The sequence below is a fragment of the Chrysemys picta genome, chromosome 3 (genome assembly GCF_011386835.1).
Source record: "Chrysemys picta bellii isolate R12L10 chromosome 3, ASM1138683v2, whole genome shotgun sequence".
Lineage (NCBI taxonomy): Eukaryota > Metazoa > Chordata > Testudines > Emydidae > Chrysemys > Chrysemys picta.
Window position 1 is genome coordinate 53,166,719 of NC_088793.1, and position 21,755 is coordinate 53,188,473.

General features: G+C 43.6%; 1 protein-coding gene across 1 annotated transcript in view; it reads right to left on the reverse strand.

Moving 5' to 3' along the window:
* Positions 1 to 21,755, reverse strand: part of LOC135982590 (protein eyes shut homolog) — a 497,350-nt gene that overhangs the window by 194,818 nt on the left and 280,777 nt on the right. The window contains exons 15-16 of the mRNA XM_065589961.1: positions 6,798 to 6,969; positions 6,176 to 6,254 (exon numbers count right to left, since the gene is read on the reverse strand). Coding sequence (XP_065446033.1) covers positions 6,176 to 6,254; positions 6,798 to 6,969 — 251 coding nt within the window. The remainder of the gene's footprint in view (positions 1 to 6,175; positions 6,255 to 6,797; positions 6,970 to 21,755) is intronic.

The window sequence follows — 21,755 nt, forward strand, 5'->3', positions numbered from 1 at the left end:
ACTGTTTTGAGACTCAGACATCACTAAGCAGGAACACAATATTAGGAGTCAAATAGCCTGGAATGAGGCAGATTTCCCATACTTTCTCATGACACTAGTTGTAATCAATAGACCAAATCCTAGGATCCAACAAAACTATGCTTAATACAAGGCCTGGAATGGGGTGGAGAAAAGCCATTTTTCTGCTCCCCTAAACTCAGGGACGACTGCCTAAGAGATGTTCTAAATTATGCCACCTATATTCATCTTCTAGAGGCTGCTTCATCAATCAGAGATCACTGAGACACAGAGTGATACCACAACACTCCCTTCTACCATCAGCCATGTCCCAGAATTATCTGGGAAAGCCCCAAACCCATGGGAAGTTGCAGGTGGTGTAGAGACAACTATGATATTTTATGCCCCTACATTTTAGGGGAAACTTCAACTGCCTTCTTAGATTACTTCTTCATCCCTTTATCCCATTGGCCCAAAAGAGCAAGGAGCTAGGATCTGACCCAATATGATGCAGGATAATAACTTGGAATGTCCATACCCTACTAGATATTTCAAAAAATGAAAGACCCAAACGCAGAACAGCAATTGTTGCCCGAGAACTCTCGAGGTACAACATTGACATCTTTGCTCTCAGTGAAACAAGTGAGGCCGCTTGAGTGAAGAGGGCGGCGGTTACACTTTCTTCTGGAAAGTAAAACCAGCAAGGGACAGCTGAATACATGGTGTTAGCTTTGCAATCAAGAACCTTCTAATCAACCACATGACTGAGCTCCCCATCAGCATCAACAAGCGCCTTATTACCCTCCACATCCAATTGGTCAATAAGTCATCTGCCAGTATCATCAGTGCATATGCACCAACACTCGACGCTGAAGAACAGAAAAAATCCTTGTACACTTACCTCGATAAAATTTTGTCATCCATTCCAAAAACAGATAAGATAATCTTCTTATGGGACTTTAACTCAACAGTTGGCCGAGATTCTAAGGTATTGAGTAGGACCACTGGGAAGGAAGGAGTGGGCAAGACCAATTCCAATGGCATCCTTATACTCAGCAAATGTGCAGAGCACAATCTTGTGATCACAAACACAATCTTCAGAGAAAGCAACAAGTACAGTACAAATTATTGGCAACACCCTCACTCAAAACAGTGGCACCTACTAGACTATGTCATTGTACGAACACAGGATCTAAGAGATGTCCAAATCTCCTGTGTCATGAGAGAAGCCAATGATTGCTGGACTGACCACTGCCTGGTGAGATCAGTCATGTCCATCAGGATTGCACTGAAACACAGAAAGCAAACTAAAGCACACAGATGGCAATACAACATCCAAAGACTTCAATCCTCAGTGCACCAAGAGAATTTTCAACCACTCCTCAGTGAAAAAGAAGACTGGGAAGCCCTAAAACAGACCATCCATGAGGCTTACGAGGAATCCATTGGCTTTGCTACCTGCCACCATCAGGACTGGTTTGACAACAACAACATTGAGATTACAGCCCTTTTGGACCAGAAGAAAAAAGCTTTCTGTGACTAGCAAAACTAATCACTATCCAATCAAAAGCAGAGCTCTTTCCATCAGCTCAAGACTGAAGTTCAAAGGAGGATCTGAGAAATCAAGAACAAATTGTGGGAGGAAAAAGCAAAATAAATCCAAACATTTGCTGACAGACATGATATGCGGAGCTTTTTTGTGAGACAAAGACCCGGTATGGACCATCAGGACATAGTGATCATGTGGCCTCACACTTCTGAGATCCGAAGATGGTAGTACCCTTCTTAAAGATAACGAAGCCATCAAAAAACATTTGAAGGAACACTACCAAAAGCTTCTAAATCGAGACTCTGCTGTGACTGACGACACCATCGACTCCATCCCTCATCATCCAATCTGGGAAACTCTTAGCAACACACCAACACCCGAGGAGGTCTGCAAACAATTAAAAAAATGAAGAACAATAAAGCTCTAGGTCCGGATGGCATATCAGCTGAAGTACTGAAAGTTGGGGGAGAAAAATTGACTAACAAGCTTCATTTGTTGCTCCTCAAAATCTGGTGCACCAAAGAAATCCCTGCTGTCTTATGTAATGCTAACATAATCACCGTTTTCAAAAAGGGAGACGGGGCTGACTGTGGCAACTATCGAGGCATTGCCCTACTCTCCATTGCTGGGAAGTTTCTTACTAGAATCTGACTGAATCACCTGCTCCATCTTGCAGAGAAAGTACTTCCAGAATCCCAGTGTGCCTTCAGATCATCACAAGGCACCATCGACATGATTGTTGTGGCCAGGCAGATTCAGGAACAAGGTCAGGAACAACACCAGGAGCTGTATATGGCCTTTATCCATCTGACCAATGCCTTTGACTCTGTCAACCGTGAGGCTGTATGGAAAATCATGTCAAAGTTTGGCTGCCCAAGCAAAGTTATTACCACTGTAAGACTCCTCCACAACCAGATGACTGCTTCCATCCTGGGCAGTGGCTCTACCTCTGAGCCCTTTGTCATCCACACTGGCGTAAAGCAAGGCTGTGTACTGGCACCCATCCTTTTCTCCATTTTCTTAGCAGCTATGAAAACATTAACCCAAGACCATCTACCACAGGGCATTGGCATCCAGTATCGGACTGATGGCAACCTTTTCAACCTTTCTCGTCTCCAGGCCAGAAATAAAGAAATATTGGCAGCAATAACTGAACTCCAGTACACAGATGATTGTCATGTAATTTCACACTGAAAGGAGGCTCTACAAACAGCCCTTAATTGCTTCTCTGATGCTTACAAAAGCCTAGGGCTAACCCTGAACATCATCAAAACAAAAGTTCTCCCCCAGCCAGTCCCTGTTCAATCATCCGACCCAGCAAGGAAGATCTACATTGACAAGGAAGAACTGGAAAATGTAAAATACTTTGCCTATCTTGGCAGCCATCTCTCACAGAGGGCAGACATAGATGTCGAAATTCAGCACAGAATCCGCTGCACGAGCCTTGTCTTTGGCAGACTGTCTCTCCAGGTGTTCAACAACCACAACATCAGAGCACATACTAGACTTTTAGTTTATAAAGTAGTGGTAATCCTAACTCTCCTTAACACTCCTGTGAGACTTGAGTGACCTACAGAAAACACCTGAAAAATCTGGAATGCAAGCACCATCTTCAGAAAATCCTCAACATAAAGTGAGAGGATCATTGCACTAATGTCAGTGTCCTCACAAAGGCCAACATCTTCAGTGCTGAGGCCCTGATTATCCAGCACCAACTGAGATGGAGCGGGTACCGTGTGTGTATGCCTGAATATGCTTACGAAAACAACTGCTGTATGCCCCAACTCACCAAAGGAGAAAGGAAATGGGGAGGCCAAGAGAAACATTTTAAAGACACCCTCAGGATAAACATCAATAGATATGGCATTGACACAACACTCTGGGAGACAGCAGCTCAGGATAGGGATAACTGGCAAAGATTTGTCAGAAAGGGAATGTCTGCTTTTGAGGAAAATCACCTTGCTTGGTTGCAGAAAACTGCCAGAAAAGAAAGGACAGTAATCGTGGCCCAATCCTGTCTTCCAAGACCACCTGCAACTTCTGCCAATGAGCCTCTGGCTCAAGGATCGGTCTGTGTAGTCACCAAGGATCCATGAAAAATAAAACTTGTGAAAGAGATCATCCTCAACCTTGAGGGATCGCCGATGATGATGAGTCAAAGAAGAATTACTGTGCCTATACAGAAATAAGCATTTTATGGTTGGTTGCTCTCTTCCTGGATGAAAGCATGTGTCTCTATATTTTAGATGTTATTGTAGCTGTACATTGAGCAGATAGAGAGAAGATGTACTAACTTTGCAAGATACACAATATGATAGATAAATAGATAGATAGATAGCCAGGTGGAGGGAACAGGGGGAGCAATAAAAAAAAAACGGCACCACCCGTTGCATTGCTTTTACTCACCCGGCGGCGCTCCAGGTCTTCGGCGGCTCTGAAGGTCCCGCCGCCGAAGTGCCGCCGAAGACCCGGAGCGCCGCCGGGTGAGTAAAATAAAAGCGCTGCAGTGGGTGGCACTTTTTTTTTTTTTAAATCGCTTCCCCGGGTGAGTACAAAGGTGCCAAGAAATTGACAAGGCACCACTTGTGCTCAGTGGGGGAGCGGCCACTGCCCCGTCCCGCCCCCCCCAGCTACGCTACTGCAGATAGATTGAAGTGTTATAGTTGCTGTGTTGATCCCAATCATCACAAAACCAATGATATACCTGAGATGCATAAATCATATTTTCATCCTCTGGTCAGATGACCTAAAGTCCCTCATAGATTTTCAACACAACTTCAACAACCACCATCAATCCAGTAAACTCTCTCTAGAACATTCCCACACTAGCATCCTCTCCCTGGATAACGCAATGAGTTTCAACAATGGAGTCATACAGACAACTATATATAAGAAATCTGCAGATCATCACATCTACCTTTATATATCCAGTAACGACCCCAAACACATGAAGAAATAAGTTATCTACAGTCCTACTTAGATAACACAGAATGCTCTGAGGAGAAACTCTGGGGTATAAACCTTAACACACTTAAAACCTACTTCACCAAACTAAGACACTCCCCCAGAAAGGTGATAGCATCATGGAATGGACCACCCATATACCACAAGAGAACCTTTTTCAATATGGCAATAAACACTCTTCCGACCACACACCCTAATTGTCACCTTCCACCCCACACTAGAACCCATACTGTGGATCATTAAACGATTATAACCCATAATTGATGGGGACCACATCCTGAACTAAATCTTTCCTGAACCCCGTCTTTTAGCCTTCAAACAACCCCTCAGCCTCTCCAAGCTCATCATCAGAAACAAGTTTCCCACAGACCAGGACAAACCAACTTGAAGTGGCATCAGACCCTGACAGAACAATAGATGCAAAACCTGCAGACATATCTTCACTGCCACAATGATCAGTACACTCCACAACACATCTTTTGAGACCCAGGGTTCCTACAAATACACATGTGGTATACCTCACCCAGTGCACTGAATGCCCCAGTCACAACTATGTGGGTGAAACCAGATAATCACTATGCTTTTGAATGAACTCACACAGAAAAATGATAAAAGACAAAAACACCACATCGCCTGTGGGTGAACACTTTTCAAAGAACAATCACTCTATATCTGATCTCTCAGTCCTCGTTCTCAAAGGAAATCTGTACAACACTTTCAAAGATGAGCCTCAGAACTTAAATTCAGAACATTGCTAGACACTAAAAAACATGGACTGAATAGAGACACTGGATTTATGGTTTATTACAACAATAAGTAATCCAGTAAATGCTGCTCCACATCCCCAATTTCCTTCCCACCCCCTTCCTTTTCCATGTATGACTAGAAGGGTATTAACTGGCCACTTTATCTTGAATGGTCCCTTGAAAAATGTGTTAAATACTTATGCTAAACAATCTGTTCTGCTTTGTATTTAGCTGTGACACACTGCGTACGTTTTACAGACCTGAAGAACTCTGTGTAAACTTTAAAGCTTGTCTTCGTCACCAACAGAAGTTGGTCCAGTGAAAGATATTACCTCGCCCACCTTGATTCTAGTATACAAAGAAGCCATGCAAGTTTGTCAGGGAAGGAGCAATAGGATATAAAATGTATAACCCAAGTTTTATACCATAGATTTATAAAACTTCTTGGGAACTGCCATTTTAAATGTCTGGATTTTGACTATCTTTAGCATAAGGAATTTAGGATATACTTGTCCATAGGAGTCATACGCAACACAAACCTATTGCATTCCACTGTTTACAATTCAAAACGTAGCTATGTTTCAGTAAACTGTGTCAGCTATCTTAGAGATTTAATCAGCAATAGCTAAGCCAAACGGATGCATAATTGATTTTCAGGAAATTTAGATTTCATTCTTCTTTGGCCTTTCATATTTATCATAAACACTCCACTTCAAAAACCTTAATGCATTTTCTCAATACTATTTCTAATACAGTTTCATATTAGTAACAAATAATAAACTTTTCAAAAATGGATTAAAACCATTAAATTTCTATTTTGTGTTTTCAATAAACAGAAATATTTAAAAGTTACTGAAGTCAAATGGAGTTTCAAATAGCATGTTGCCCTCTCCCCGCATAATTAAAATTAAAGACTTACATTAATATTGATCTCACATTTTGAGCCAGTCCATCCTGTGTCACAGGAGCATTGATACCCAGCTACAAAGTCTATACATCTGAAACACAAAATACAATTGTAAAGATCATCATTCATAGTTCTAACTCCAGCACCAGCCATAACATTCTATTGTAGCTACATATTTACTAATCACGTGGGGATCTGATCTAACTGCTACTGAATCAATAGGATTTTTTCTATTAACCTTAATGGACTTTGGATGAGGTATATTATGCAGGCTGAAGGGATTTTTAAAGGGCAGACATGCTGCTAATAAAAGAAAGACTTTTCATTTTGACCTGTTGGTATGTTATAACTGAAGAGTTGCTTTTAAGTGTTTTAAAGTCTAATTAATCCACATTTATTGAAAATCGCTTATGCTAATGAACACAAATGAAAAGAAGAACTGAGATAATATACCAGTATATTACATTATCTTAAACAGGCAACATCTGTCATCCTTAACTTTCTTGTACTCTTACTTTATGGGAAGAACATAATTAAAACTATCTTTATCAATGTTCCTTTGTCAGTAAATCTTAAATATTGCAAGTTAAGTACATTTTCTTAGAGAGAATAACAGTAAAATAAAAATAGGCACCTTCCATGAAGACAAGGCTCTGGCAAGCATTCATCAACATCTGTCTCACAGTTTATTCCGATAAAGCCTTTCTTACAGTGACATTTATAGACGTTTATATCATCAATGCAACTTCCATCATTGAGACAGGGTGCTGATATACATTCATCTATATTTACTTCACATCTATTGCCTGCGTAAAACCAGAATAGTGATGACTGCAACTTTCAACTGTAACAACAACAACACTCCAAAATCAATCAAAATAATTAAGATTTACTTGTTTATATTAGAAATTCCAAATGTTAAATTACACATTTCCCTATGTTGTTCATGTACTACCTTATTGTATTCACATGTATAGATTATCCCAATATGATATTCTTTATTGATGTTCAAGAAGAACATGTAGATTGCAATATATTCCACAGGTAGCATCTGTAGTTTTGTTATGGCATAAAGTGACTTGGCTGGAAGGGTAAATTGCAGACAGACTGAATATGTATAGAGGCACTGGGACAATCATGAGGACAATCTTATGGTTTATTGGAAAGAAGAATTAAATGTACCAGTATGTATTTTTGGTGTTACTGGGCTGAATGGTAAAAGTAGTAGGTGAGGCAGGTTAACACAAGTGTGCTTGTGATATGAGAAGATCTAGGGATTAGTTGAGGAGAGTAAAAGAACTGTGATTGTGATAAGAGATGTGGGTGATATAAGATCCCAAAGTGAGTTATTATTACAGGGCCAGATTAATCTTTTGTGGGCCCTGGCGCCAAACATATTTGTGGGCCCCTATGTAGTCATTGTGGGCTCTGAGTGTGGGCCTGGTGTGGCAGTGCCATTGGTGCCATAGTATACCCGATACTGAATCTCAGAGACATTTTTCATTTTGATCACACACCTCTACAGGACTATATGCATTGCCATACACAGATCCCTTGGCCCCCAGTTTTTCTTATTGAGCTGTACACCCATGTGAGTTTACCAGTGCCCACAGTAAGTAAAATTTTCATAGTGATCAGGGAAACTCCCCACAGATTTATCTCCTTCCTCATTCAGACCTTCTATAGCCATGTCTCCAGTACCACCCTATTTCAGCAGTCACAGTATGTGGTCCTACTCTCAGTTCAAAGTTCCAAAGCCAGCAGATACTTGATCAATTCTGACAAATCCCTCCCTCAGCACCCATCCTGCCATTTGAGCAAGCCACTTGCAAACACCATTTCCCCAAAGTGAGGACGTAGCCCTTAGGAATCTGAAGGCACCAGCCTTTCTCCCTCTGCTCCCATCTACATGATAGTCTACTACTTGATCACCACCACCTCTCCCCATGCTTATTTCCTTTCTACTTTGGACATGTTCCCCAAACAAATAGGGCTATTCTCCACTGCAAGCCTGACTTGCTTCCTCTTTCCTTGCTTCCCTTGACATTCCTTTCCTACTGGTGACCTCTGTTCCTTGAGGTTAATTCCAGTTTCTTTATCTGCTCTAGCTTAATGGCCCCCAGTAGTCATAGAGGCACCTGCAGCTACTCTGGCTATAGCCATGGGGCCAATTGCCAGAGTCCAGCCTTAGATAGCTGCAGTCAGGGGAAGGGTGGCAATTCCAAGGCTGAGCATGCTTGAACCTTGCAACAGCGGCTCTAGGGAGTCTGAATCCTCAGTGCTGGCCCAAGGCAGCTGCAGACTCTGCAGTTAAGCACTTCCCTCCTCTAGGCCATGGCTTTAAGTACTTGAGAGGCCCATCACATGCACCCCTCAGCTAGCACATAGTTGTGCAGAAAGTGCAGCCTAAATGTTTTTAGAGGCTGGGGTGCCAGGAGGTTCACATCCCTGAGCAGCAGTTCTGCAACAAGCTGACATGACCCCCCTCCACTGTGGGACCAAGACCCTGTGAAGACAGTGGAGTTACCCTGTGTATAACCAGTTCTGTCCAAAGCCTGTTGAGGTGAATGGGAGTCTTTTCATTATCTTTAGTGGGCTGTGTATAGAATCAAAGGGCCCCATTCTAGACTCTAGGAGCAAAGTGCATTCTATGGTGCACTGGTTTACTATTGCATGGTGTCAAGTATCATGTTAGTCTGGATCTGTAAAAAGCAACAAAGAGTCCTGTTGCACCTTATAGACTAACAAATGTATTGGAGCATAAGCTTTCATGGGTGACTACCCACTTCATCACGAAAGCTTATGCTCCAATACATTTCTTAGTCTATAAGGTGCCACAGGACTCTTTGTTGGTTTACTATTGTAACAGGAAGGTCACATTACCTAGTGAATAAGCAACATCTCCTACAGCACCTAACTTTTTCTGAGCGGCTTCCCACCCAATTACTAAATGTAAACCTGCTTCGCTTACAAGGGCTGAAAATATCAGGTAGTATGGTCACAAAAGCAAGGCACTTCTGAATTCAGTAGGAATTTTGGATGTGCACAGAACACAAACAGGACTGGTTCTCGCATGGTTACAGAACTGCAATAAAGTGGAACAATTTTCAGCTTGTGTGATTGGAGGATATCTGGATCCATATTATAAGACTGTCCTACATAAAGGAGGAAAAGTTGAGGTGCCTTTATTATTCTTTTGTTTCACTCTTTGTTTCTAAGGGGAATTTGCCAATGCAATATTACTGTCTTCCTTTTAAACAAACAAAACTAAAAAAAAAAATGGTAATGGCTGTTGAAAATAGCACTGGGGAGATGCCAGCATTTCTTGCTCAATTTTATCCTACTTTTTCTACAGCAAGTTACAGTATATCAGCATATTTGATTTGGGAAACATGAAGTACCAGCAGCCTATATTGAGCTTGAGCACTCCTGAATTTTGAGAGTGTTCAAATCTGGAAGGCAGGTTAGCTAGATCCCCTTTCTGAATGTTAGATAAATCTGGAAAGGAAAAGCCAATTTCTGTTTCCATGGCTCTGACGTGGAAATCCTCCTACGTGCCTGGTACTGTATCTAAAGATGCCCAGGTCCTCCAGTAGAGCCTTCCCTCCCATACTTATCATTTTAACTTCTGGTGGGATGCACATACCTCCCCTGCTAGGCTTCACATAGAGAGGTGCACTGTCCATTTAGTCCACCCAATTCCTTCTTTGGGGGCTGCCAGGCAAGGTCACACCAGCATCCTTAGTCCAGTCTGGAGAAGTCTTCTGAGTTTGATATCTGAGCCAAAGCCTTCTACTCCTTGGGCATACCTGTTCCCCATTCACAGTGCCACCCCCTTCTAGCAGCCAGTTCTCCATTCACAGCAAGCTGCAGTGCATGAGGTCTCAGCTTCCCCACTCCCTTTCCTGTTGATAGCTGCCAAGGGAATGCTGGGAAAAGTAGTTCCTTCCCTGCTCCAGGGCCGGCTGTATAGGCAGGGAGCTGGCCAAGGACTTACAGCTCCCAGGGCCCCTTGGGTTCTCAGATCCCATGCTGGATCCGTGCTGCTCTGAGGGTCGCTCTCAGGGCCTCCACTTCTGCAGTACTGCGAAAGGGGAGGAGGTGAGTGTTATGGGGCCACTTCTGAGCTTGGGTCTGGCGCTATGGAGCCACTGATGCCATTGTAAATCTGGTCCTGGTTATCAAAGCAAAGAGGTGCATATGTACCTTGAAGTTCCAGTCTGCATCATTTCAATAGAGAATTGTGTAAGTTGTGTCAGTAGCAGGGCTCAGACACCACCAGGGGTCAAGGATCTTCCAAACCCCGGATAACATGGGGTAGGGAAATGTGCTTAGACCTCCCCAGAAAGGTAACCCCACCCCTAGAACCTAGATTACATGAGCAGGGCCAGGAATGGGGGAGTCACTAGGGTTACCATACGTCCGTTTTTTCCCGGACGTAATTCCAATCAAACCCCCGTCCGGGGGGAATTGCCGAAAAGCCACACATGTCCGGGAAAATGGCCGGCACTTCCTCTCCTGCTGCAGCTCTGCTCCACTCCTCCTCTCTCAGATTTACAGAGCCAAGCTGCCCGAGCCAGCGCTACTGGCTTTGGGCAGCCCCCCCCTGCCTCCGGACCCCGAGCCCCCAGCCAGGCACTTCTCCTACCCGGCTCCAGCTGAGCTGCTCCCACGGTGCAAGGTCCGGAGGCGGGGGGGGGCTGCCCGAAGCCGGTAACGCTGGCTCGGGCAGCTCGGCTCTGTAAGTCTGAGTGGGAGGAGCCGAGCAGCTCAGTTGGAGCCGGGGAAGGGACGTGCCCAGCCAGCTCTGGGTCCTGAGGCAGGGGAGGGCTGCCCGAAGCCAGCAGCTCGGCTCTTACATTCTGAGAGGGGAGGAGCAGCTCAGCTGGAGCCCAGGTAGGATAAGTGGGGTCCGGAGGCAGGGCTGGGGGGTGCTGAGCGGGCTAGGGGGGCCAGGGGGTGCTCAGCCGGGGTCCGGGCCCGGGGGTGCTGAGCGGGCCGGGGGGCCGGCGGGGCTGGGGGGTGCTGAGCAGGCCGGGGGATGCTTGGCCGGGGGTCCGGGGGCTGGCGGGGCCAGGGGGTGCTCGGCCGGGGATCGGGGGCCGGGGGGTGCTGAGCGGGCCGGGGGGCCGGCGGGGCTGGGGGGTGCTGAGCAGGCCGGGGGATGCTTGGCCGGGGGTCCGGGGGCTGGCGGGGCCAGGGGGTGCTCGGCCGGGGATCGGGGGCCGGGCCGGGGGGTGCTGAGCGGGCCGGGGGGCCGGCGGGGCTGGGGGGTGCTGAGCAGGCCGGGGGATGCTCGGCCGGGGGTCCGGGGGCCGGCGGGGCCAGGGGGTGCTCGGCCGGGTGCCGGCCCAGGCTGGAAACGCCGGGGGGGGGCAGCCTGGGCCGCTCCTCCTCCCCCCACATCCCCCCTTACCTGCTTCAGGCTTCCCGCGAATCAAATGTTCGCGGGAAGCAGGGGAGGGGGCGGAGTTGGGGCGGGGACTTTGAGGAAGGGGCGGAGTTGGGGCGTGGGCGGGGCTGGGGGTGGGGCCGGGGTCCGGTGGAGTGTCCTCCTTTTGGAGGCTCGAAATATGGTAACCCTAGGAGTCACATCCCCATAGATCCTGGCACACACACAGGAGAGGAATGTGGGGCTGATAAGAGCTCCTGCACCAAGCATTTCGAAGAGTGCTGCTCCAAACAGGAGAACTAAAGTCCTTAACTAATAACATTGTAATCTGATTTTCCCCATGCACTCTGTTGGTGTAATCTCAAGCATCTGAGACCAGGATGTGATGATATAAGTCTTGGCTTGATCTCTATCTGTGAGCAAAAAAAATGTTGCCAAAACGTGAACTTTAAGAAAAGTTGTTTTTCTGTGGGGGCAATATCTCAGGAACAAATTGTTCAACTGTCCCCAAATCTGGATCACTGACTAAACTCAAGCCTTTCTAAGGCACACAAAATTTCAAGGCAATCTGAGTACAGTAACTCCTCACTTAAAGTCATCCTGGTGTCACAGAAATTTCTGTCCATTCCAGCTGAGGAATAAGGAGAGATGGACACAGCTAGCCAAGCAAGGAGCCCCGGGAGGGGCGATCCGTTTATTTCAATTGCAATTGGGTTCGAGCTCATAAGTCAGCAAGAACAAAGAAAACACTTACACCAATGCATTATATGCAGTTGACTATGATAATTTATCGCTCTATGATTGGCCAAAATTTGCTATCATTACCATACATAATTAGGAAGCTACATGTATCTGCCCCTCTTATGACCCCTTATTGTTCATCTACTTGCCCCCTCCTCCTTGCTTATTTTGCAAACTAAGCAGTTTATCTACAGGACGCAGGCACAGAAAGTTCCATTGTCTCCAGGTTTAGAGTTTGGCTACATTTCCTCTTGAAGGAACTTCCTGAGTTAAGACATAGCTATAGCTGTGCTGTATATCTTCCATGTATACGTGACAAATTTGTCCCCTGGCAGTTAAGCAGAATAATTTTATATCACCGGTTAACATTGTTTCATTGCTGATCAATTAGGGAACATGCTCGTTTAAAGTTGTGCAGTGCTCCCTTCTAAGTCGTTTGGCAGCTGCCTACTTTGTTCACTGCTTGCAGGAAGAGCAGCCCGGTGGAGCTAGCTGGTGGGTGGTTGGAACCAGGGTGGACCGGCAGCCCCCTATCAGTTCTTCCTATCAGTTCCTTGCTCACCTAAGTTCCCTGTGCAGCAGCTGCCAGCAGGCTAGCAATTGCAGCTGTCCCTCCTCCCACTGCCATGTGCTGCTCCTGCCCTCTGCCTTGGAGCTGCTCCCTGAGATTCCTGCTTGCTGTGTGGGGGGAGGGGAAGAAAAGGGGGGCTAATGTCAGGGTGTCCCCCCCCCCTTGCACCCCGCTTACCCCATCTTCCATAGAGCGGGGGGGGGCACGACAGAGGGAGCTTCCAGGCAGCAGCAGCTGCAGTCCGGTCTCAGCTTGCTGATCTAATTAACAAGGCAGTGTACTTCTGACCCCACTCTTCATACTTGAAGGGGAAATGTGCATCTCTCTCTCTCTCTCTCACACACACACACACACACACACACACACACACACACACACACACACACACGGTATGTGTGTCTGTTCCTGTCTGCCCTCTCTCTTTTCTGCTGCCTTGTAGAATGTGAGAGTTAACCCTTGAGGGCTCAGCCCAGATATGACTATGGTTTTTTGCTGCCCCAAGCAAAAAAAAAAAAAAAAAACCTCCGAGAGCAAAAATACCACCCCTGTAATTGTGCCGCCCCAAACACGTGCTTGGTTTGCTGGTGCCTGGAGCCGGCCCAGCCAATTGCTAGCTCATCATTTAGAAGTAAGGCATTCCCTGGGAAATATCCCACCCTCTGAATCCTCCACCTCAACCAAGCTTCACAATCAGCATCACTGTGTACCAGTATTAAATTGTCTGTTTAAAATTTATAGAGTGTGTGTGTGTGTGTGTATGTATATACACACACATATATATTATAGTCTTTTGTCTGGTGAAAAAAAAAATTCCCTGTAACCTAACCCCCTCATTTACATTAATTCTTATGGGGAAATTGGATTCGTTTAATATCGTTTCGCTTAAAGTCACATTTTTCAGGAACATAACTACAATGTTAAGTGAGGAGTTACTGTGACTGTATGGATTTTAGAGTACTTAGAAAAGCCAAGATTTTTAAACAGAAAGCTGGTCTTAAACTTAACAACTTGAATTTACCGCATTATTTATTTTCCCAAGATAAAATTTCAATGCAGTAGCTTTCAGCAAGTGATGCAAGAAGAACATCCCTTCAAATTCTTTATGAAGACATACATTATTTGAGAAGAGCTGATGTACTTTTCTTTTTGTCGTTTTCTTGCAAATAAATACTACACATCTTCTAACCAACTATCTTAACATACTTTAAGAAATATTGATTAATTCAGCACCAGAATATATCTGGGAGGTAGACAGTATTATCCCCATTTTTCAGAATGGGGAACATGAGGTACAGAAAGAATTAGTAACTTACAAAAGGACATAGAGGAAGACCACACCAGAATTAAAAACCAAGACCTCTTGATTCTCAGTTTTCCGCTTTAGCCACAAGAACATTGTTCCCTTATGATGATGCCTCCCCCCAAGTATCTCAATCAGATTATGACATTTAAAATACTAGTGACTGGCATATATGCACAGGTGCTTGTGGATGAGACGTTTCTACATTAAAATCCTGTTTCCCATTGCAACACACACAAAATATTTGGGGCTATGTGAAATGCTGGAACTGTCAGCAGAGAGGTCAAAGTATTTGTGTCAAGCATATTTGTGACCCCATGTAATCAGAGAATGAAAACAATGTCCTGTGATTTATCTATTCATATGATGTGATCCTGTCTTCACTCTGTTCACTTTGCATGTATGTCTCAGCTCTCTCTCCCAGGCTTTGTCTGTCTTTATACATTGCACCACCTTTAGGACAGAGATTCTCTTCCTCTATATTTGCAAAGCACCTAGCACATTTTGGATGCTACTCAATATAACTAATATATGATTGATATCTTCATCAGAACTAATACTAATCATCACAACTAAATAACATAGCTTGAAGACTGAAGAATTAAACACTCACAAATAACTACACATGACCAACCAGGAGTTTAAAATATCCACATGATTAGAAATACTGAATAGTTACAAATAATGGATACATTTGAGGATATTATTCTCTCAGCTTTCTGATTCAGACATAAGACATGGTCCATGCCTGAAGGAGCTTGATATGTAGTAAACAACATCCTATAAATGCTAAGCTGGACAGATATGGGCTTATGTAAATGTGTTTGTATATAAAAATCAAACATAAAAGCTCCTATATCCAGGGCTGTAGGTGCCCTTTCCACATATTGCAAATTCAAACACTGATGCAAAGAAGAGTAAAAATAATTTCCCCAAAGCTAGGAAAGAAATGAAGAACACAAAATCTCAGCCCTCAAGCCTGAGGCTTCAGCACACAAATCCCATCACTTGATGCAACCCTGTCCTTCCTCCCCCAAACCTGGGAAAAACATAAGTTTTGCAGTGTGACCTGAAGCTCACCAGATGTAAGATATAAGATATTTCAAATCAAGGGGGAGGGGGGGAAGTCCAAGGACAGGTCCAGTAAGTCCTCCCCTTTTATACAAAAAAGTGCCCATTCAAGTGCAACACTGATTGCAGCTGTGTCAATATCACACAGCAAAAGAAGCAGTCTCCCAAATAAGTATGTCCCATGCCATTTAGGGCTTCATAGGTCAAAAACAGCTTTAACTGCATTTTGAAACCAACAACAATGGAAATCCTGGAACATTGGTGTCATCATCATTGTCATAGCTTGTTTCTCCAAAACAGCATGCAAGACATAGTGTTGTCACATATGTCTGAAAATTATAGAATCATAGGACTGGAAGGAACATCAAGAGGTCTTTTAGTCCAGTCTCCTGTACTCAAGGCAGGACTAGACCAGCCCTGACCAGTGTTTGTCTAAGCTGTTCTTAAAAATCTACAATGTCAGGGATTCCACAACCTCCTTAGGCAATTTATTCCACTGCTTAATCACCCTGAGAGTTAGGAAGTTTTTTCCTAATGTCCAACCTAAATTGCCCCTGCTGCAATTTAAGCCCATTGCTTCTTATCCTATCCTCAGAGGTTAAAGAGATCCATTTTTCTCCCTCCTCCTTGCAATAAATTTTTCTGTACTTGAAAACCGTTATCACTTGTCTCCACACTAAACAAACCCAATTTATCTCAATCTTCCCTCATAGGTCATGTTTTCTAGACCTTTAATCATTTCTGCTGCTCTTCTCTGTGCATTCTCTAATTTGTCCAGCTCTTTCCTGCAATGTGGCACCAGAACTGGACACAATATTCCATTTGAGGCCAAATCAGTGTGGAGCAGAGTGGAACAATTACTGTGTCTTGCTTACAACACTCCTGCTAATACATCCCAGAATGCTGTTTGCTTTTTTTGCAACAGTGTTACACTGTTGATTGTGACAAAAGTTCCTCCTCTATCTTGGTGGGTCCTGCGCTTATTGGCGGATTTTCTTGCCTCAGAGATTCACCATGTGTGTTGGGGAACAGCCCAGAGACCTTCCCCTCTGGAAGAACCCACAGTCCAGGTCAATTGGGAGGTTTGGGGGGGAACCCAGGCCGCCCTCTACTCCGGGTTCCAGCCCAGGGCCCTGTGGACTACAGCTGTCTATAGTGCCTCCTGTAACAGCTGCATGACAGCTACAACTCCCTGGGCTACTTCTCCATGGCCTCCTCCAAACACCTTCCTTATTCTCACCACAGGACCTTCCTCCTGGTGTCTGATAACGCTTGTGCTCCTCAGTCCTCCAGCAGCACACCCTCTCAGCTCCTCACACTCTCACCAAAAACTGAAGTGAGCTCCTTTTAAAACCCAGGTGACCTGATTAGCCTGCCTTAATTGATTCTAGCAGCTTCTTCTTAATTGGCTCCAGGTGTCCTAATTAGCCTGCCTGCCTTAATTGGTTCTAGAAGGTTCTTGATTACTCTAGTGCAGCCCCTGCTCTGGTCACTCAGGGAACAGAAAACTAGTCATCCAGTGACCAGTATATTTGCCCTCTACCAGACTCCTGTACCCCACTGGTCAGGGTCTATCACATGATTCATATTTAGCTTGTGATCCACTGTGACCCCCATATCCCTATGTTAGGTACTGCTTCCTAGGCAGTCATTTCTCTTTTTGTATGCATGCAATTGATTATTCCTTCCTAAGTGAAGTACTTTGAATTTGTCCTTATTGAATTTCATCCTTTTTACCTCAGACCATTTCTCCAGTTTGTCCAGATCATTTTGAATTTTAATCCTATCATCCAAAGTACTTGCAACTCCTGCTGGCTTGGTATCATCTGCAAACTTTATAAGTGTACTCTCTATGCCATTATGTAACTCATCGATGATGATACTGAACAGAAGCAGACCCAGAACTGATCCCTGTGCTACCCCATTCCATAGGCCCTTCTAGCTTGACTGTGAACCACTGATAACTACTCTCTGGGAACAGTTTTCCAACCAGTTATACATCCACCTTGTAGCAGCTCTATTTAGGTTTTATTTCCCTAGTTTGTTTATGAGAAGGTCATGCGAGATAGTATCAAAAGCCTTTATATAGTCAAGATATACCACATCTACCACTTCCCCCCATCCACAAGGCTTGTTACCGCAGGATGTCTAATAGTTCCTCCTGAGTACAGGATGTTGACTGGGGGCATTGCATCAGGCAATATGTTGAGTGTTTGCCTAAGCTCTCCACATTCCCATTTGGGGTCAGGCATCAGCTTCCAGTTGGTCATATTGTCACTCCAGCTCAATTTAGAGTATATCCGTATTTTTGTTTGAGATCAATGCCTGGAAGTAATTGTCATGAAGAAACCAGGTTCTCCCAAATCATCAGCATTCCCTGAAACTTTTTACCTTGTAGCCTTCCACAGCGGTGTTTTGGAGTGAGAGATTTTCAGAAGCAAAGCTCTTTCTAGACCTCTGCCTCTTGCATGGTGAAACGTGTCCATGCAGTGGACGTCTTGTCTCTCCTTTTTTACTGAAGGCATCTTGCCTCACTGATGATGGTACAATCTCCATAAGGCAATATAACAACAGTTTGAGAGTTGGTTTCAAAGTCCCTTGATAATCCTAAAGGATTGATTGAGTTCAATATCAATTTTAATAGCCAGCAGGTTTAAAACAAACACCGTCAACCTGTGGAACTCTTTGCCACAGGATGTTCTGAAGGCAGAGACTATAACAGGGTTAAAAAATAACTAGATAAATACATGTACGCTATTAGCTAATGGCTATTACCCAAGGTGAGCACGGATGGTGTCCCTAGCCTCTGTTTGCCAGAAGCTGGGAATAGGTGACGGGGATGGATCACTTGATTATTACCTGTTCTGTTCATTCCCTCTGAAGCACCTGGCATTGGGTACTGTTGGAAGACTGGATATTGGGCTAGATGGACCTTTGGTCAGACCCAGTATGGCCATTCTTATGTTCTTACGTTGTGTGCATGGCTTGAACATGACCATACTCAGGCACAATACTCTACAGTTGGGTCTAAATGTTTTGGGGTCAGCTCCCCATTTTGAGTTGTCCATTTGTTGGAGTACACACTTACTGGAGTTCACTTTCTTTTTTCAGCTTCTTGATGTGCTCTTTGAATGTCAGTGTTCAATCTACCATGACCCAAAAGTACACTGGATTTTCATAGCGCTCAAGTACTGTACCATCCCATGATATCTGGAGTTTTCACTTGAAAGGTGCATACTTTTATCTTGCTAGGATTGGCATTCAGGAACCATGTATAATAGTATTTTCCAAGTATGCGCAGGGAACCAGCTAGAACTCAATGGCCACAAATAATTTCAATTGGGTGGCAATGCAAAGATAATCTGCGTAAAGGAATCTTTGCATGTTGGGGAATTCTGATTGGTTATTTGTGTAGATATTAAACAGCCAGGGTGCTAACACTGAAGCTTGGGATATTCCAATCTGTTGAGTATGCCATTGATTTTTTCTGACCATCCATCTCAACAAAGAAACATTGGTTCTGGAGCAGGGAAGAGATGACCTGGACCATCTTGCTCTTTCTCAGAATTCTTGCCAGTTTCAGTAGAAGTGCATGCCAATTCACAGTGTCATAAGCAGCCAACAGACCAACAAACACAGTCTCTGTAATTTTACAGGCTTCAAAGGCATCTTTCATGTATTGAGATAGGTCACAGTATAAACATCCTGGATGGAAATCATCTTGGTAATCAATCAGCTACACTTCCACCACTGGTGCTATCATACCCATTATTGTTTGCTTATATAGCTTGTCGATTGAGCAGAGTAAGGATTTTGGGTGGTAACTCTTGGTTGTCATGTTCCCATTGAAAAGCTATGAGTAAATTTAATTTAAGGTGTATCCCTATGTAGACTCATGGTAGTGAAGCTCTTTGGTGGGGGGGGGGGGACTCTTTATGTTTTATGTCTGAAGAGGCACAATGGGGTCCTGCTCTATGACTGTGCTTCCTAGATGCTAATGCAATATGAATAATACATGATAATACAGTTTTGAGGTAAGGAGCACATGGATCACAGTAGCAAGGTCTGCATCTGAGAGAAATGATTACACCCTCTTGGACAAATATATATGAAGAAAACTCATGCTTGTCACTGCTGCTATAGGATTGTCAAACAGCAGCTGGGAATACAACAACAATCCTAATTTGCAAGCTCTTACAGCAAATGGTGGGCATATGCCATCAAATAAAGGGGCAGATATAATCCTTACAATAATTTGTTGTTGATTCTCCCATTCTTCCAACATCAGTTCAGTTTCAACTACACTGACATTCAGCTAAGTAGTCCACTCTAAGTAAACTCATTCTGAGGACAATTTTTCTTCTAATATTTACTTCCAATCCCTTTTATTATTGTTTTGTCATTCTAATCCTGCTGTTGGTAAAAATAATGGTGCATGTAGAAAACCTATTTTTTGGTATTTGAGTACTCAGTGAAGAATAGAACCAAACACATTTCCTTGATGTTCTCACTGTACTACAGAGTCTTCAACTCTGTGGAACTAAGACGTTTTAACTGATGTCATCATGCAAGAATAACTGAAACAATAACAGATATTTCATGAATTCACCTCTAAACTGAATCACTGAACAGAGGCACTGTTTTGCTAGAGAGTACCTAAGTATCACAGAAACGTTTTTCCTTACAAATCAAAAAGAAAGTATATACAATGCTTCAACATGAGGCTTTTTTGATTTGCTGTTATTAAGAGTTGCTTCAAGTACACTGACAAAGCAGGAGCACCGCACAGTGCTATACCTCAAGCCTGTACTTAGCTTACATAAACTCCAAAGCCTCTCTCTTAAGTCATTCTCTTTCTCATATCCAAATGGTGAAAATGTTTCGATAAGATCAGGTTTCTACTGGAGAGAACTTCAGAAGAAAGGTTTTTGACTATCCCAGTACATGTAAATCAAGATTATGTAGTTCTAAGCAAGTTTTGCTGAGTGTATAATTTTGTTCTCCCTTTACATAATTAGCTGTAATGTAATTTGGCATGTTTGCATTCCTGATCTCTTCAGCACTGATGATAACTGCTAGTACTAGCTCCCTCTTCAAGCCAATAAGCCTGTTCCCGCAAGAACTCTCATTAAAGTTTAAATGAACTGTCTTAATTAGGGGACGTTTTAGTGTACTGAATTGCAATCACATGCCCTTTACTGTAACATGAGGGTCCTGCTGAAATAACAGGTATTGTGTTTTGTTTGGTTGGTTGGTTGGTTTTGCTTTGGGTTGCTTTTTTCCTGCTCTTAGCTGAGCTAATGGAGTCTTTATGTGTAGTTTGTGTTCTGAGGGTTGAAGGTTTTGATTCAAATCTACTCATTTGCTCTTACTAATGATATAAGCACTAATCATTATCATAAGCCACTCCTGGCCTGCATTATCCTGCTATTTTAGTACTCAAATAATTTGAAGAAGAAATGTTTAGTCATGGAGAATTCTCTAGTACTTTTTGTTACCTGAGCAACAAAACACATGTTAGGAACTATTAATACAATTATAAATAAAATGAATTTTAATGATTATTTAATTCATAAATATATAACCAAATTCATTTTTGCTTGTTGTCTGAATTTCAAATGTACTAAATACCCAAGGAACCTTCTGGAAATCTGAAAATCAGTCTCTTAGAACTTTAACTATATTCCAACTCACTACTGCTAGTCTTGCCCCTAAACCAAGGTATTTTACAGACACATCCAGAGACAACCTGGTGATAGTGGTAGGGGGAACAATTTAAAAGTTCGGCTGCCCCCAGAATAGCTCAAGTCACACCCTTCCCCAAGACAACCTCCCCCCTTCAAACCCTTAGTCTCCCTTAGAAAGCAGCAGCTCCTCCCTGAAGCTCCCAGCTGTTGCTCCTGACTCTCCCCTCAAGGCACAACTCACCAAATCTGGCAGCTACCACACAGGAAAGGGCCCAGCTGCACCATGTTGCCGAGCATGGCTGGCAAACTGTGGCAGAAATCGAGGGGGGAGGAGAGCATGAGACCCTGCGTGCCCCACTTGCGCATCACCACTGCATATCTGTGTCAGTTTGGGGCAAATTGTGTGTGTCAGTGTGCAAATAATGTGTTCAGTATTAGAAAAACCTCCAGATGTGGATGTTGAAATGAATTGCTTGAAGGAATATGGATAGTCCACAGTGGAATTCGATAATAAAAAACTCAAATGGCTGTGTTTTTTGTTTTATTTTATTAATTAAAATAGTTACTTTCATCAGAATCAAGTAATTTTAATACCATTCATTCTTGCTGCTATGCTTCATTCCTGTTGCTATCATCTGTCCAGATAATAATCCATCAACATGATGAAACAGTGTTGACACTGGAGTACCTAGTGCTGCTTTCCTAATTTCTTCCTCTACTAATAACAACACTTTCAAATTTTAGCTCAATAGTCTACTATTTGCTGATTCCAATATTACATGATGTAATTTCTTTTACCCTCAGCAATCCCTAAGGAGATATTGCTGACT